At 48.3% G+C, this 18,349-nt stretch overlaps 1 protein-coding gene across 1 annotated transcript in view; it reads right to left on the reverse strand.

Moving 5' to 3' along the window:
- Window positions 1-528: 528 nt before the first annotated feature.
- The window catches only part of CHGA (chromogranin A), a 124,895-nt gene continuing 107,074 nt past the window's right edge, over window positions 529-18,349 (reverse strand). The window contains exon 8 of the mRNA XM_069637741.1: window positions 529-1,065. Coding sequence (XP_069493842.1) covers window positions 982-1,065 — 84 coding nt within the window. The 3' untranslated portion in view covers window positions 529-981. The remainder of the gene's footprint in view (window positions 1,066-18,349) is intronic.

Below are 18,349 nucleotides of genomic sequence, written 5' to 3' on the forward strand. Positions count from 1 at the left end.
ACAATATTACAAGATTCCGGTCCGTTGACTTTTCCCTTTAGTGATGACTGTGATGACTGTGTATTGTATGTAAAATAGTCATAGAAAAAATCAAATACAAGCATTTGTGTCCTGGATTCTCGTGTGCCCCATAGACATAGTTTACATAGTTGAGAAGAAATCTCACCAGACTCAGTGCAGTGAGCCCCCAGTCTGCCCATTTTTGAGTCATGGACTCCAGCCATCGGTGTGTGTTATCAATCAGGTGTCCCCGTCTGAGCCATAGGTAGATTGTCCAAGCAGGGCAGGTGTAGTTTTAACAAGGGTGTGGCGAACAACTTTTCCAAGACAAAAGCATCGAACATTCCTTGGGTTTTCATGTGCGTGCCACCTTCAAGAGTGGAAACATTTATTCAGATGATTGCAAGAAATCAACCATTTTCGGACGTGATGTCTAGAAAGCTGCGGCGCAGGTCACACTGACGACAAACAGGTGTGCCACTTGCATCACGTGCAGTAGTTATGCAGAAAATAAAGAATCCGCTCATGTCAATTTCTGTAGATAAATTTAATGTTTAATATATTACAGTTCCCAGCTTTAATCGAAAAGTAACAATTTATTGCAGTGTTTTTTTTATGTTATTCTTTGAGTGACTCTAATGGGGAAAATACATCATTCTAAAAAGCAGTCATTTAAAACAAAAACAAAACAAAGAAATATGTAACTGTCACGCAGCTCAGGGCTTGGGGGTCCAGTGGGATTACACAGTAGCGTCACCTGCAAACATTTTTTAAGACAGCACAAAATGACGCAGAAAGCGGATTAAATGCACAGTGCTTATATCTTTATGAGACTACTGGCGATGTTGCCATTTCTATATGAAACTTTGCAGTTTGATTCTTCATTTTGAATTAAAATGCAGTGTAAAAAAGGTGCAATAGTAAATTTCAGATTCTTTTTAAAGATTTTTATTTTGATATCTTGATTCCCCTTTTGAGACGTTAGCCCCTTCTTAGTTCATGGAGCTTGTGGGCTACTTTCTCCAGCTCGGCTTCTATTGCTGACAGGCTCTCCAGCTCTTGATCCTGAAAGACAAGATGGCGTTGGTAAGTGATGGCCATTGGATAGTATCTGTTTCTTCTGCTTAGCTTTCATTTCAGAAAACACAAACCGCATTAACATTTCATATTTGGCTAAACCTGAGCACTTCAACCACAGGCTTTGGATAGCTGTCCAGTGTGACTAGAAAGCACGTTATAATCACAGAACGTTATAATCTCATGCCGTGTTCTTTCTTGCACAGGGGCGCCCTGACCTCTTTTTGTATGTAAAAGGAACTTGGGGTTGGTCACCCTAAATTACATTGGGTTATCCAGAAGTGGACCCCTTGCTCACTGTGATTAGAGAGGCACACCTCCACCTCACTGATAAGTCCCGACTAGGCCGAAACACGTATCTGGGGTTGCCGTTGGTACTTTGGTTCAAAGGAGGATTGCCATAGCATTTCGTGCTTGACTGCTCAAGTGGGCGGGACAAAGACTGATATGCCAATGGTTATTCCTCCTTTGTGAAAGGTACAGTGAGCTAAAACGTGTGGTTGCCGGCTTTGAGTGGGTACATTCCCACAGAACAGGTTAACAAGCCGTGCGTGTTCTTTCTTGCAGAGGGGCGCGTTGACCTCTTTTGGTTCGTAGTACAGAAGACATTAGGTACAGCATGATGCACCCCAATCTGTACGCCATATGGGTATTGCAACATATTGGAGGTTCTATACCAAGTAAAGGGCAGGGGTGGGGGACATATGTTAAATACAGGCACAGATCTCCAAGATGACCTACAGCATGCATTAGACATACATAATTAGGATGAATAACCTATAGATCAGCAACATAGCAATGGTTATTTTCCATTTAAGGTAGTCAATGCGAGTTTTCAATTTAGGAAACTATTGCAGTGGCTGCCTTTCGCTTTTGGAAGTTGCAGCTGTCTGGGTTAATTTATCTATGTACTTTACTACCAGGGTGGGAATAAAAAAGACCAATGGCTGCAACAGTTCAAATGAGTTAAGCTACCTGTTGATATGTGTCCACTGACATCACAACTGTCCAATTACAATTTTATTTTATTTTTTTTCATTGCAGATTTAGTTTATTTAAAAAACCTTTCGCAAAACCATTTTAAAGTCCCACGCTTTTAACAAACACCTTTCCTTACACTGAAATTACTTCCAAGCCTTATGCCAGTCATAGAAGGAACAGATGCGTCCCAACCCCTCGTTGACCTAGTGGTTGTCTTTGCATTCCCTCTGACCCCCTCCTTAGATTGACAGTGCTTTAGGATACAAGGCCCTTCAGACATAGGCTCTCAGTGATAAAGTCAACCGTATCGGCAGTGAGGCCCACACGTTCGCCTTCAATGCCATTGACCCCCATTCCGCTGTGGGCAAAGACTCTGCGTTTGTGATTTGCTTGCCAAGATGTTTTGATTTCAGTTCTATTACAGCCTGGCATGTTGTGGCAAGATGTTGTAATGTTTCCTATGATGATACTGCCTTACATAACCTACACGTCGGCGCAATTCAATGGCCCTTTGATCGACTTGCGATGATCTCTATAGTCGGCAAGAGGTTGAATCTGATTCTCATCAGATAATTTCTGTACATCATGTCTGGGAATTTCTTTAAATACTGCGGCTGGCCATACGCTCTTGATTCATGCTCCAACTGTTTGTGGAGTTTGTAGTTATTGGCTTCTTCCCCAGTGGATATCCAGTCTTTTTCCCACAGCTCCTTCTTAGTTTTGTCATCGGCTCTTCTGGTGAGGTTTCTTTTGTTTCTAGAAGCTTTCTACAGAAACTTTCCCAGAATGCACCTAGTACATTGTCTCCCTTGGCTAGTTCAACGTGGATTATTTGGAAACAAAAGGCAGGTTCAGGCATGAATTACTGGAAAAACATAGTGATTTCCATTCCACAGATGCCTTGAGCGATATTAGGCTCTCTTCTCACAATTTGTATCAGGATTTATTTTGGAAGGCCAAGAACGTGCTTCCAAAACTTCACTTCAAGTAACGGCCACAGCTGTCTGGGGTGGATAGCAAAGCCTCTGAACCGTATGCGAGTATAGACACCACCTTGGCTTTATAGAAATCCAGCAGTGGTTGCAGGGAAAATGCACAGAATCCGCGCTTAAGGGTTAATACTTTGTTGGCCAAAGTTTCCACTTTCCTTTTCAGGGCCACCGTGTTTATCTTCTCTCCTTCGTTTGCTGATATCTCAAGGCCCAGCTATTTAAAGGTTGGAACAGACTGTAGTTTTTTCCCCACCAATGGACCAGCTAAAGGACTGATTCCTGATGTTTTGTTTCTGGAATTTCATGACCTTAGTGTTCCCTATGTTGATCAAAAGTTTATTCAACACGGTATACTCTTCCAGACGGATCAATTGCCTCTGTAGACCTATTGGGGTCCTAGCCACCAGTACTACCTTGTCTGCATACAAGATATGGGTGATGGCTTTGGCGCCTATTTTCAGATGTAAACATGTGCAAGATTTCATAAACACTGCGAGGTCAGATATATATAGATTGTAGCTGTACGTAACAAGCGGCCACCCCGGTTTTACACCATGCTCTGTTTTGATTTTATACCTCACAATGCCGTCCGTGTTTAGCCGTAACATGAAAGAAGTGCCTGTGTGCAAGGCTTTGATCTGGGATATAAGGTCAGTTGGGCAATTCCATTTTGTTAGCTTCCCCACAACAGTTGTCTACTGATGCTGTTGAAGGCCTTTGAGAAGTCTACAAAAGCCAGATAGCATTTTCTGGTGGTTTTCAGCATTTTGTTTTCCAGCAATGAAAGCAGAAATAACGGTTGGTAGGTTCCAAGGCCTTTCATAAATCCAAATTGCAGCTCATCTTGGTGCCCGGATTCATTTGCTTACACTTTCAATCTCTGTAAAAGGAGGGTAGTGAAGAGTTTTCCCAAGACATCCAAAAGTGCAATCATCTGGTAGTTCCCTGGGTCGTCTCAGACACCACTCTTATAGATCGGGACTACAGTCACCTCCTTCCAGGACTGAGGGATTGATCTCGATGCCTGGATCATTTTCAGAATTCAGTTCAGTACGGCCACACATTCTTCAGGTCTTTCTTTTAACGTTATATTCGTAGGGACCCGGTGAACGGGATGCCTTAGCTTGTGTGATCAGATGGGCTAAGTCATCATGGTTATACGATAAGCACCAAGGAGCCGGGTTAATCAAGAAAGCGATGTCTCCGCTGGGGGCTGCATATAGTTCCTCGAAAAAAGACTGACCATCTTGTTACAGATACGCCGTTGATCAGGAAACGGTTTGGTTATGGTCTGTAGCGTTGATAATTGACCATATCTCCCTTGGTTTGTTTTATTTCAGCAGTGCTCTCAGCATTAGCTGAGCATCCCTTTTGAGCATCTCTCATCTGAACTTTCACCCAGTTCCTGGAGATGGTCTTCAATCTTACGATGTTCTTTCTGGCCGATGAATTGTCTAGCCTTTTAAGTAGTATAACTTCACGCCTCAAAATTGCTTTTTTTGGCTAGTTGGATATCATAGCCATGTCTGTGCGAATTTCCCTTGAGGTGGCTTCTATACCTGTGTTTACAGTGGAGCTCGAGCAGTAGCAGGTAGTTGACTATAGTATCGGAGCTCATCTGTCTGCCCCAGTTTAGTTGGTTATGCAGAGATCGGCCATGTTATTGATGTCGTGTTTTACGAGTCTTAGCCTAGAACCGCTGTTCTCCACCTCAACAGTACACTGATGCTTCTTAGTTTGATGAGTTTCTTCCGTAGCCCAGTGCACTCTGAGTAAATCGTGGTCACTTTTTTCCAAATTACCTACCTCTAAGCACTCTATTGCGTCAATAAAACCTCTGGAGACAAAAATATAGTCAGTGAGAGAGGACTGACTCCCCCTATGCCATGTCGGGTTTTGTTTCTTCTTTTTTTCAAAATCTCCATTTAAGATGTGTAGATTGTAAGATTTCATCAAGAAAGCCCATTGAGCTTCTCCTCAGCTTTTTAGGCGGAGGCAGTTAGAGATGCCTTTGGCATCAATGGGCTAACTCTCCCCACAGGACATATTTAAGTCCCTGCGCAAAATTATGGAGGTGTTATCCAAATTGTACGCCTCATCAATGACCCTTGCAGAATCTAACGTCATTTGGACCTCGGCACTCTCCTTCAGGTTCCAATATATATTGATCAGAGCTAAATGCGCCCTTGTTTTTGCCGAAGAAGGTGCAGTTTTATCTTGTTGTTTTAAGACCATCAGCTGTATATAGAGACTATAATTAGATGACCTCACTGGTTCAAAAAATGTTCATTTTTTATCAGAGTCAACAGACCTGCCTAGGGGGGGTCCCCCTGCGCCTGTTGATGCCGGGTTCAGAAAAGACACAAAACCCTCCAGTGCAGGGTTTCTAATGAGCCATGTTTCCTGCAAACAGATGATTCCTCTTTGCTCCACGTGGTACTTCCTTTTTTTGTCAGATGTGCAAATTCTCTTGTGTTCCAGGATATCCGGGACAGGTAGGGCCGACCTGGGTCCCCTGTGGTTCGCTGCTAGACTTCTCTTTCAGAGGATTTTGGGGCCTTGTAGCACATGGGGCCTGCAACAAATTATACCGATCTGCATGAGGGGTTGTCTCCCACCTTTTTGATTGTCAGGACTACATTTTCCCTGCCCTTGCTTGATAATGGTAGCCCTTGTCCTGGACCTTCTAGTGGTCTTTCCCTGCAACTGACGGGTGATGGACTTCTTAGGGCCTTTGGTTTCAAGTTGGTTTGCAAAGCTCTCTCCTGCTCTTCAATTCTAGATTTCGGTAGGTTGTCTTGCTTTAGACGGTCGTTGGCTAGATATGCTGTCTCTCTTAGGCTAGTTACATCAAAGCCTAAGGAGGGCAGACTGGGTGCACCCTCCATCGTCATAGCTTGGACGACTGATGAGCGGAGATGGAGATACACCTCATCAGTGCATATTTCGTCGGGGAATTCTACGATGCAGACATCGGCTGGTACAACTTGGCAGAGGTGAGGGGTACATTGCCAGAGCTCCATGAAGTTTTGTCTATTTAAGATACATTCCTGGCCAAGGTCCAATACTCTTTCTAGTCTTGTACATTGGGACCAGTCTCTTCGTCGATCATGGCTGTCTGACAGAGGTCTCGGTGTGCAATTAGCCTTAGGATCTCGTCTTTTTTCCCTTTGCTTAGGGATCAGTGGTTTGAGAGGGCTGCCAAAATCTTTTGGTCCAGCAGCTTTCCAATGTTATGGACTCATCGACAGCGGTGCTGGCCTAGACACTGTTTTAGGTTCCTTCCAACTCGACCTTGCTTCATTCCTCTGTGAAGATTCCGACCCATGAGTCCGGCCAAATTTCTTTCCCACTCAATCTCTTCTTTGTGCAAGAGTTCAGAAAGGACTGTTCTTTCTTGGAACCGGCTGGGGGGCCCGTATAGTCTCCTCAGTCCAATGCATAATTTTATTGGGCAATGACAGTTGAGCTACGATCATATCTTGCATCTCGCCGTCAGTGGTGTGTGGTAATAAATTTGTTTGCTAAATAAGGTCATCCTCATCCCTGGCCAGCACCGCAGGGTTCCCTCCATCACGATCCGGTTCTAGTCTCCCTGGGGTCACCCCTTCCCCAAATTAGTCTACCTTCTCAATCTCATTCTCGGAGGCCGCTGACTCCTGTTGTTGCGGTAAGTTCTTTTTTTTTGTATTTGCCCGTTAATGTAAGATTCCCTTTTTGTTTTTATTTTCTCAGGTTTAAGGGTGAGGATCAGCTCTTTGTCACCCTGGTTTTCTTGGAAAGACCGTTGTTTGGCTTAATAAACAGTGAATAGCTGGTCAGTGATGACTTTTCACATACCTGGCAGGAGCTGTTGGCCTGCTGCTGAGAGACTGGGCAAGCCAAGGGGCTTAGCATCAAAGATCCTTGATTGACTGATGGACTGGACAATATCCTTATCGCCTAGCAAGTTCAATGCCTCCAGAGTCACTTTGGTACATACAGGGCCTGCTTCTGCCACGCAGCCTGCTTCTCTCCACTCAGGCCCTCCCACGCTCTGCCCGACGTTCGTTGTCCTTTCTGATTCTCCAGTAAAGTCACTTTCAGAGACAGATGTAGATCTTGAGAGTGAGCTGATATTAGAAGTCGTAGCTTTGAGTAGGCCACGCTCCCTAATTGTGGGTTTGCTAACACCTAGCCCTCCATGAAGATCAGCTTAGAATGGAGCATTGCAAGAAGAGTTGCCTGGTCTTTTAGGGTGTCGTTTATGGCTTAGTACAGTTTCATGAATAGCGCCATTGCTGTAGTTACCACTGACAACTGTGAGAAAAGCTTGTTGCTTCCTTTGTCAGCTGATTTCTTTGGTTTACTACAGCAGCTCTGTTGGGAAGGCGGCTGAATGTTCGGTGCACCACTTGGTCCCACCGAGTTTGGCGGGGTGCAGGAATTTGACACTTCAAGATCCGAGGTCTCCAGCTCTGCCAGGGCCTCCACTCCTTCAGCATAGACCTTTTCACCAGGCCCCCCCACTCGGGCACAACTTAGCCCTACATGACCCAGCTTCAATTGAGGTCGGCATGGAGATGGTAAAGACGTCCAGCTGTAAATAGGTGGTCTGTGACTTGAGTGGCTGCCAGCAGACTGATTTTTGGGGGGGCTCTGGGTGTGGATCGGGCTCAGGGGATATAGGCTCCATGGGAGATGGTGAGCTTTTGAACTGGCGCTCTCACTGTCGCCTCTTCACACCCTGCGGTGGCAGAAGCAACTCATCGAAGTCCACCAGCCCCTCCAAGATTTCACCATCCGTTGGCTCCTTCTCTCCTCTTCTGCTATTCCAAGAAAAGTTGTTAGTTTTATCTTTAAGAACTGGTGCCGTTCTCTACTACCCCATCTTCCCGCAGGCTCCCTGGAACCAGTTGTAGGTTTCCATCTTAGCAGTGGGTTTTTGGAGGGTCTCATAGAGAGACTCAGAGGGGGTGGTAAGCGGGCTGAGACCGAAAGGTGTTTTGAGGTGATGGCGGAGAAGGAGGCAACTTCCATTGGTCGGCAGGACCTTCCTCTCCCCCCCCATATCTCGGAGGGCTCCTGGTGCACGGCCCCCCTCACAATGTCCACAGCCTTATGCAGAAGGGAAGATTTAAGTTTTAATTGGGCGTTGTCAATGGCCGCTGCGTTAGGCTGGGCACCGGGCGCAGCCAGCTCTAGACTCACTCCCCTGCTTTTGGCAAGGGGGCTCACGGAGCACTGGGTAGTTTTGGTGGTTGGGTAGTGTTAGGAAAGATTTCGTAATTGTAGGTAATTTTCCTTCCATGTGGCAACCCCTAAACTTTTTGCTGTTGTTTTTCACCTTGTTCTTGATTTTGTCAGAGAAGTGCAGCCTTCTGCCACACTCCTCTGGGCTTTCGCTCCTTTTCTTATGGGGAAACTGACATGCCCTTAAGACAGTCAGTACCGGGGAACGCTGTTTCCCGTAGTTTCTTCTATCATGTTGCGGCTTTCGCGCAACATGACACAAGAGGGCACTGTAAGCTAAGTTACAGCTCTCTTGGGTCTCTAGCCTTCTACAGGCCCTAGATACTCTTTTAGGATGGTATTTGATCGGTGCAAGTCATTCAGGGACTCGAATGGTGGCAGCGATCGTTTTGTTTATTTTGAGATCCTTTTGGCGTTCTGAGTACGTTTTTCGCACTGAACCCAAAATGGTGGCCTGGCTCCCAAAATGGCCAGACCACGAGGCTCCTTTGTCTTGTCCACTGACCGTCTTGCTCCCTTCACCTTCCCCAGGTCGAGCGACCCGGGGCCTTCCTTATTTGGGCATGTACTTTCCCGCGAAACGTGGTTGCTTTCGCGGGCTTCTACATGTCGTTTGTGTGCCTCCAGGGTGTGGGCTGGGATGTCTGGTCCCAATACACATCCTGGGTGCCAGAGAGTCTAGGGTGGTGTGAATGCCTGGGACCACCGTGGTCCGTGATTGGTCCGCGTATGGTATGTGTGTTGATGAGCGGATCTCCCATTGGCTCCCCTCCGTTTTGGCGCGAAGGGAACCGTGGATAAGAGGGGGCTGGAAACACCACTACCATGTCGATCTCCTGAGTTCTCACGAACGAAGGAATACAGGAGCCAAGTATCCTGCAACCAAGAGGCTGGACCGAGGAATCGCTGGTGACCCGCTGAAGGAATCCTACTTTGCACTGCTGTCGTCCTGTGAAACCCTTTCCTCCTTTGATCGAACCAGAAGGCCTGTACTGGTGCTTCGACCTTTGGAATAGCAGGAACAGCTATTCCCGGCGACTTCATCATCTCCTGCCAAGTAAGCCTTCGGAAGCGTCTCTGGGCCATCCAGTTGACTGACCAGCTTACAAGGGAGTCCTGCTCTGTAACCGCCGCCAGGTTGTGTTGTATTTCGAGTCCTTGTCACTCTCCCACGCTTCGTACACTTGGCGTTTCCAAGTCTGAAGGGAGGAGTGTACATTTGGCTCGAATACACACGGCCGCTCCGTTGTCCTGCTGCGGCAACAAACTGTGCTGGTTTCGTCGATTGGGACGTCTTTTTGCTCTACACGACTACGAGGCGTTCCCTGCTCTTCTGAACCTGCCAGCTGCTGAAACTAACGTGGAGAAGCCTGGGTCTGCTTGCTTCGGGGACCGGTGAGTAGTTTAGCTAGGATCTGGTCGCCCTCCTGCAGTAGCCCATTGCTTTTCCCCGCTGTGTAAAAACAGCACCCTTTTGTCCGTACTCGTGCTCTGCTTCTGCTCGCTGTGGAGGCTGCGCTTGAGTTGCGGAACCTGTTCTCCTTCTGCTGGGCACTAACCCGAACTGCCTGACTTCCTCCGAAGAGCTTCCCCTTTTGCCCGTTGGCACCGGCGTGGCAGGTACTTTGAGCACAAGGCTCCACTCTTCGCAGGGCTCGGACTTCCATCTAGTTAGGTGCCTCTGAAGGCGAACTGAGTCTAAAGCATTATCGCACTGCCTGTTTTCCTTCCCTTGCAGGTGGACTACACATTTCGTGCCTCTAATGCTTGCGACTGTCGTATTTGTATATATATTGTGTTGATATGGTATGTGTTGGCTTAGTATTGTGATATTGTGATTTTCTCGCTACGGTCATTGTTTTAAAGGCCTTAAAATAAATGTGTATCTATTTTTGATATAACAACTGTTTGGAGTAGTTTGTAAGCGCTCTTGCTTTGTGTGCTCATTGCGGGCTTTCAGTCACCCTCACCCCTCTTGAGACCTAGTCTTGACCGCCGTGATCGCTACCTTGATTGGTCTGGCTCGTCCAGAGGTTACCCTGTTCCAAGTAATTAGGTTGGCCTTCTGAACTTCTGCGCCACCAGGACAGAGTTCAGAAATCCGTCTTAACAAATTGGTGTACAGCGGTGGGATACGACTGAAGGTATCCAGTGTTGCGCTCGAACTAAGGCATTTCAGGTTATTCCAACCAGTACACGTAGTGAATTGTTGTAGTATAACTTTAAAAAGGCCATAGTCCTATCTAACAGTATGGAAACAAATACCTTGTTAACTTTAAATGCTTCCAAATCAGAAACATTGAAGAAGATGTGTGCGGAGAGAGGTGTTTCCTCTCAAGGCACTAAATTGGAAATGATCCAAAGAATCGTGGCGTGGCAAGAAGCGCAGCTTGACGCTATAACTTCTGAGGACAGTGCGGAAGGTGGTGGGGCTGCTCTCACTGGTAGAACCGACGGTTCTGCCGCTGCACTGATCCATCGCGACCACGAGGACAGGGAGGATATGATGTCTAATGTTTCCTCTGCCAGTGTTGATGGGGAGGCTATGCTTGAATTCAAGAAGCAAGAGCTGCGGTTTAGGCAGCAGGAGCTTGAATTCAGCATAGCCAAACTAAAAATCGAACAGGCAGAAAAACAGAAAGACAGGGATCACCAGTTGGAACTGGCCAAGCTTCAGGTTGCAAATGGGTCCAAGGGTCCTGGACATGGGTCTGGGGCTTCCTCTCATCCACGGTTTCCGAAAGATCTGCTCAGTGTGTATGAAGAAAGGAATGACATTATGGACTGGCTGAATGCGTTTGAGTATGCATGCGAAGTTCAAGAAGTTGACAATGCTGATAAGATTGCGTGGTTGCTCAGTAGACTGCCCCATTCTGGCTGTAGTGCCATCATGGAAATGTCGAAGACTGAGCGAGCTGATTTCGCAATGTTAAAGCAAACTCTCATTTTAAAGTTTGGGAAGACTCCGGCCCAATATTTAAAGCGTTTTCGAGAGTATAAGAAAAAGGAAGGTGGTACTTGGGTATCTTATGTCGCTGAATCCTTGAAAAACTTAACTGGCTGGGTCGAAGGTTATAAGGTTTCTACCTTCGAAGGCATGATAAATCTTGTCATGCTGGAACACATTTTTGCTTCTTCTTCCCCGGAGCTTAAGCAGCATTTGGCCGATTCGAAGGAGATAAATCCTAAGAAGCTGGCCATTGCAGCAGACTTATGGGTGTCACATCGAGTGTCCCATAAGGACAAAACTCATCCTGGTAAGCAGGAGGAAGGGAAAAAGTCCAAAGATATGGAGGGTGGGGAATCTGCTAAATCTTCTTCCCATAAGGGCCACAAAAAGAAAAACAAGGGTAAGACACAAGAGAACTCACAGGGTAGTGGAGGTCAGCCTCCGAAACAGAACTCTGGTTACACTAAGCCTCCCTACGTAAACAGACCCACTGGGGCTTGTTTTTCTTGTGGAGCAACTGACCATGTGAAGGGGGATCCCCGTTGTAAGGTTAGACCTTTGGGGGTCCACTCCGCTAATCTGGCCTTCTCCTCCTACGAGGAAGAAGAGATTACAGGAGCATCCTTCTCCTCAGACTCATTTCCCAGCGGAATAGAGGCTGAGGTAGTTTTAGTGTCCCTGGGTTCCTGGGAGCCTAAAGTCGCAGAGGCTTATGCTAGGATTCCGGATAATACCAAGCACTACTTTAAAGACAGTGTGCTGATCAATGGAGTGGATACTCCAGCTCTTAGGGATAGTGGGTGCAGTCGCACTGTAGTGGATTCTACCTTGGTAGACTCAGAGGAAGTTGCCAGAGCTACTCTGATGCCCACTAAGTTGGCTGACGGCCCCCTCCGTATGTTTCCAGTAATACCTGTAAATCTTACTTTAAATGGTACAGCAGTCAGGATTCCAGTGAGCATTCAGAGAAACGTCCCGGGAAAGGTCTTGTTGGGTAATGATCTCAGAGCTTTAGGGCTCGTAGGAGACACTGCCGAAAGACCCTATACACGGTCTCAAACACGGGCAGCATTGGCCAAGTCCAATACGCCGCCCCAGCCAAAGGGGAAACCCAAGGCGAAAGGAGTCTACAAGTCAAGACGAGGGAAAGAGAATATTCCCCCGAGCTCGCCTACCACTGCGGTGGAGGAAGTTGGTCAATCGCCCGGGCCTGACGAGGAGGTGGCGATGCCTGAAGTATTCGACCCCAACGATCATCCTGAACTAAAAGACTTGTTAGTTGAAGGAGGTCCTGATAGGGACGAATTCAGTAAAGGCCAACGTGAGTGCCCATCTCTGGAAGGCCTAAGGAGACAGGCCTGCTCCCAGCTTGAGGGTGAACCTCCTGGGAAGCATAGGATTTATTGGGAAGGTGGACTCCTGTATAGTGAGCCCACAGAGTCTACAGAAGGAGACCATAGGAGGTTGGTGGTTCCCCTTGCTGTTAGGCCCTTCCTCCTGCAGTTGGCGCATGAAGTTCCCCTTGCTGGTCACCTTGGTATGAAGAGGACCAAGCAAAGGTTATCCATGCACTTCTACTGGCCCAAGATGGGGGTGCAAGTAGAAAGTCACTGCAGGAGTTGTGCCTCCTGCCAGTTGTCTGGTAAGGTTGGCGCGACAATCCAAGCTCCGTTGGTACCGCTCCCAGTTGTGGGGGTACCATTTGAAAGGGTAGGGATCGACATCGTTGGTCCCCTTGACCCGCAAACATCCTCGGGCAATAGGTTTATCCTGGTGCTGGTCGACCATGCAACCAGGTATCCTGAGGCCATCCCATTGAAAACTGTAACTGCCAAGTCAGTTGCAAAAGCTTTACTCGGCATATTTACTAGGGTTGGCTTCCCTAAAGAGGTTGTGTCAGATCGTGGCAGCAACTTTATGTCGAAGTATATGCAGGCTATGTGGAAAGAATGTGGGGTTACCTACAAGTTCTCTTCTGCATACCACCCCCAGACCAATGGTCTGGTGGAACGTTTCAACAGAACGTTAAAGAGCATGATTGGGGCTCTGGAGGAGCCTCAGAGAAGAAAATGGGATCTTCTTTTACCATGCTTACTGTTTGCCTACAGAGAGGTACCACAGGAGGGTGTTGGCTTCAGCCCCTTCGAACTTCTGTTCGGTCATCCCGTACGTGGACCCTTAGCCATCGTCAAAGAGGGATGGGAGATGCCCACTCCCCCTGTTACTACCAATGTAGTTGATTATGTGCTAGGGCTCAGAAAACGGATGGTACTTCTGATGGGCTTGGCTAGTGATAAATTGAAGGCAGGGCAAGCGCTGGTGAAACATTGGTATGACCAGAAAGCTTCCCTCATCAACTTTACACCTGGTCAGCAAGTCCTGATCATGAATCCAATAAGGCCTCGAGCTTTACAGGACAAATGGTCAGGCCCTTACACAGTCGTGGAGCCCCTGGGTGAGGTGAACTATTTAGTGGACCTTGGAAGGCCTGGACAGGCTCCAAAAGTGTTTCACGTGAATAGGCTGAAGGCTTTCGTCCCAAGAGTCGAAATCGCAGCACTGCTACTGGCTTCAGATGTTGAGGAAGAGGAGTCTGAACCTCTCCCCGACCTGTTCCAGAGCGGTCCTTCAGATAGCTCCTTTGAGGGTGTCCGAGTGGCCCCTCACCTGACTTCTGATCAGCAGGCTGAGGTGAAAAGTTTGCTTAGGCAGTTTTCCCCCCTGTTTTCACAGTCCCCTGGTTTGACACCTTGGTGCAAACATAACATTGACACAGGAGACAGTGTACCTACCAAAAGTAGGGGATACAGGATGTCAGACAAAGTACGGTCTTATATTAAGACCGAGGTCAACAAGATGTTAGACCTTGGGGTGATTGAACCCTCTAGTAGTCCTTGGTCCAGCCCTGTGGTGTTGGTTCCAAAAGCAGGCACTTCTGAATTGAGGTTCTGCGTGGATTACAGGGCTCTGAATGCTGTCACCAAGACAGATGCACACCCCTTGCCTCGAACAGATGAGCTGGTGGATACTTTGGGTGCCTCCAAGTACCTCAGCACGTTTGACCTCACTGCTGGCTATTGGCAAATAGCTTTAGCAGAACATGCCAAGGAGAAGACAGCATTTTCTACTCCAGAAGGCCTTTACCAATTCCGGGTAATGCCGTTCGGGTTGAAGAATGCACCTGTCACTTTCCAGAGGCTTGTGAATCATGTGTTGAATGGGTTGGACGAATTCTGTCTTGCATATCTGGACGATACAGCAGTTTTCAGTGCCACCTGGGAAGACCATGTGAAACACCTCGGGATTGTGCTCCAGGCTCTTCAGAAAGCCCACTTGACCATAAAGGCTAGTAAATGCCAGATTGGACAAGGCTCAGTGGTTTACCTTGGACATGAAGTAGGTGGAGGGAGGATACAGCCTCTACCCAGTAAAGTACAAGCAGTACAAGACTGGCCTACCCCCACTACGCAAACCCAAGTGAGAGCCTTCTTAGGACTCACGGGGTATTACCGCAATTTTGTGGCAGACTATGGCACCATAGCTGCTCCTCTGACTGCCCTCACGACTCCGAAGAAACCCAAGAAGGTAACTTGGACCGACGAGTGTGAGAAGGCCTTCAATGGCTTAAAAGACTCCTTGTGCCAGGCCCCTGTCCTTAGGGCCCCTGATTATCAAAGACCTTTTATCGTGCAGACGGACGCCTCTGACACTGGGATAGGAGCTGTACTATCACAAGTAGATGAGAAGGGTAAGGAACACCCTATCGGTTTTATTAGTCGCCAGCTTAAGGACAGAGAGCTCAGATGGTCCACGGTAGAGAAAGAATGTTTCTCTGTTGTGTGGGCCCTAAGGAAGCTGAGGCCCTACCTCTATGGGACCCACTTCACTGTGCAGACTGACCATAAGCCGTTAAAGTGGCTAATGAACATGAAGGGGGAGAATCCAAAGTTGCTTAGGTGGTCCATAAGTCTACAAGGCTTCGACTTCACTATTGAGCATAGGCCAGGTGTCCAACATAGCAATGCTGATGGGTTGTCCAGAATGTTTAACCGACCTGAACAAGAGACTCATCCAGGGGTGGATTAGTTCCCCCTGTCCATAGTCTGGGAGGGGCGAGTGTTAGGAAAGATTTCGTAATTGTAGGTAATTTTCCTTCCATGTGGCAACCCCTAAACTTTTTGCTGTTGTTTTTCACCTTGTTCTTGACTTTGCCAGAGAAGTGCAGCCTTCTGCCGCACTCCTCTGGGCTTTCGCTCCTTTTCTTATGGGGAAACTGACATGCCCTTAAGACAGTCAGTACCGGGGAACGCTGTTTCCCGTAGTTTCTTCTATCATGTTGCGGCTTTCGCGCAACATGACACAAGAGGGCACTGTAAGCTAAGTTACAGCTCTCTTGGGTCTCTAGCCTTCTACAGGCCCTAGATACTCTTTTAGGATGGTATTTGATCGGTGCAAGTCATTCAGGGACTCGAATGGTGGCAGCGATCGTTTTGTTTATTTTGAGCTCCTTTTGGCGTTCTGAGCACGTTTTTCGCACTGAACCCAAAATGGTGGCCTGGCTCCCAAAATGGCCAGACCACGAGGCTCCTTTGTCTTGTCCACTGACCGTCTTGCTCCCTTCACCTTCCCCAGGTCGAGCGACCCGGGGCCTTCCTTATTTGGGCATGTACTTTCCCGCGAAACGTGGTTGCTTTCGCGGGCTTCTACATGTCGTTTGTGTGCCTCCAGGGTGTGGGCTGGGATGTCTGGTCCCAATACACATCCTGGGTGCCAGAGAGTCTAGGGTGGTGTGAATGCCTGGGACCACCGTGGTCCGTGATTGGTCCGCGTATGGTATGTGTGTTGATGAGCGGATCTCCCATTGGCTCCCCTCCGTTTTGGCGCGAAGGGAACCGTGGATAAGAGGGGGCTGGAAACACCACTACCATGTCGATCTCCTGAGTTCTCACGAACGAAGGAATACAGGAGCCAAGTATCCTGCAACCAAGAGGCTGGACCGAGGAATCGCTGGTGACCCGCTGAAGGAATCCTACTTTGCACTGCTGTCGTCCTGTGAAACCCTTTCCTCCTTTGATCGAACCAGAAGGCCTGTACTGGTGCTTCGACCTTTGGAATAGCAGGAACAGCTATTCCCGGCGACTTCATCATCTCCTGCCAAGTAAGCCTTCGGAAGCGTCTCTGGGCCATCCAGTTGACTGACCAGCTTACAAGGGAGTCCTGCTCTGTAACCGCCGCCAGGTTGTGTTGTATTTCGAGTCCTTGTCACTCTCCCACGCTTCGTACACTTGGCGTTCCCAAGTCTGAAGGGAGGAGTGTACATTTGGCTCGAATACACACGGCCGCTCCGTTGTCCTGCTGCGGCAACAAACTGTGCTGGTTTCGTCGATTGGGACGTCTTTTTGCTCTACACGACTACGAGGCGTTCCCTGCTCTTCTGAACCTGCCAGCTGCTGAAACTAACGTGGAGAAGCCTGGGTCTGCTTGCTTCGGGGACCGGTGAGTAGTTTAGCTAGGATCTGGTCGCCCTCCTGCAGTAGCCCATTGCTTTTCCCCGCTGTGTAAAAACAGCACCCTTTTGTCCGTACTCGCGCTCTGCTTCTGCTCGCTGTGGAGGCTGCGCTTGAGTTGCGGAACCTGTTCTCCTTCTGCTGGGCACTAACCCGAACTGCCTGACTTCCTCCGAAGAGCTTCCCCTTTTGCCCGTTGGCACCGGCGTGGCAGGTACTTTGAGCACAAGGCTCCACTCTTCGCAGGGCTCGGACTTCCATCTAGTTAGGTGCCTCTGAAGGCGAACTGAGTCTAAAGCATTATCGCACTGCCTGTTTTCCTTCCCTTGCAGGTGGACTACACATTTCGTGCCTCTAATGCTTGCGACTGTCGTATTTGTATATATATTGTGTTGATATGGTATGTGTTGGCTTAGTATTGTGATATTGTGATTTTCTCGCTACGGTCATTGTTTTAAAGGCCTTAAAATAAATGTGTATCTATTTTTGATATAACAACTGTTTGGAGTAGTTTGTAAGCGCTCTTGCTTTGTGTGCTCATTGCGGGCTTTCAGTCACCCTCACCCCTCTTGAGACCTAGTCTTGACCGCCGTGATCGCTACCTTGATTGGTCTGGCTCGTCCAGAGGTTACCCTGTTCCAAGTAATTAGGTTGGCCTTCTGAACTTCTGCGCCACCAGGACAGAGTTCAGAAATCCGTCTTAACAGGTAGGGAGGGTGTCAAACTTCATATAGTCCTCCCCAGTCTCTCTGGACTCTGACATCGGAATTTCGTCCAAAGTTGCCCTACACCGGCACCCCCACCCCCCCAGACATGGCCACATGGTGAGTTTCAGGCAGCCCTTGCACAGTTCCCTTGCCCTACTTCCCCAGATGAGGTACTAGTGGGGCATGTTGTACGGCCGCAACCGTAGAAGACACAGAACCAGCCAGTTCCGCCTCTGAGCCATCCCCCTGCCCACCAACAGGTTTCACCCAGTAGCCGGTCTGGTCAGTTACACTCTCGTCCACCATCATCCCCCTCCCCCCCTCCCTCCAGCTCTCATGCTCAGTTTCAGTCTTGGCTGAGCCAGTTTGTGCCGGCATAGCATCCATAATTAATCCTTGGTGGAAAATCATATGACGGCAGAGAGAGGGACAAGCAATTTCGATGCTTGACAGCTTGACAGGTTTTGGGTCAATGTTACCCGTTTCCTCTCGAGGAGTCCCCGAGTTGTTGGGTCTACGGTGCAGGTCTTGCAAAACCGGGAGGGGGCCTGGTTAGTCGCGTGCAGACCAGAGGGCAATGATCCAGCCCTTGACACTGCAGCACTTCTGAGCGACCTCATTCTCTCAAACAAATCCTCTGCCTCTCTGTCCTGCTCCATCTCGTCTCGCCGGCTTCCTGGGGCTGTTTTTTGGCACGGAGTCCTTTTCTTCCTCCATGGGTCACACGCCGGTCACCTCCTGTCGGCTGACAAGCGAGTGACTGGACTTTCCCCCGGGACTCTGTGCCTAGACTTCTCAGATATAGGCTTCTATTTCCTTAAAGGAGCAGCAGCAACAGCAGCAAGGATACAGCGTCCCATGCAAGTCCAAGGGGGTCATTACGACCCTGGCGTTAAGGGTTTA

Source organism: Ambystoma mexicanum, chromosome 14 (genome assembly GCF_040938575.1).
Source record: "Ambystoma mexicanum isolate Mex_15411 chromosome 14, UKY_AmexF1_1, whole genome shotgun sequence".
Taxonomy (NCBI): Eukaryota; Metazoa; Chordata; class Amphibia; order Caudata; family Ambystomatidae; genus Ambystoma; species Ambystoma mexicanum.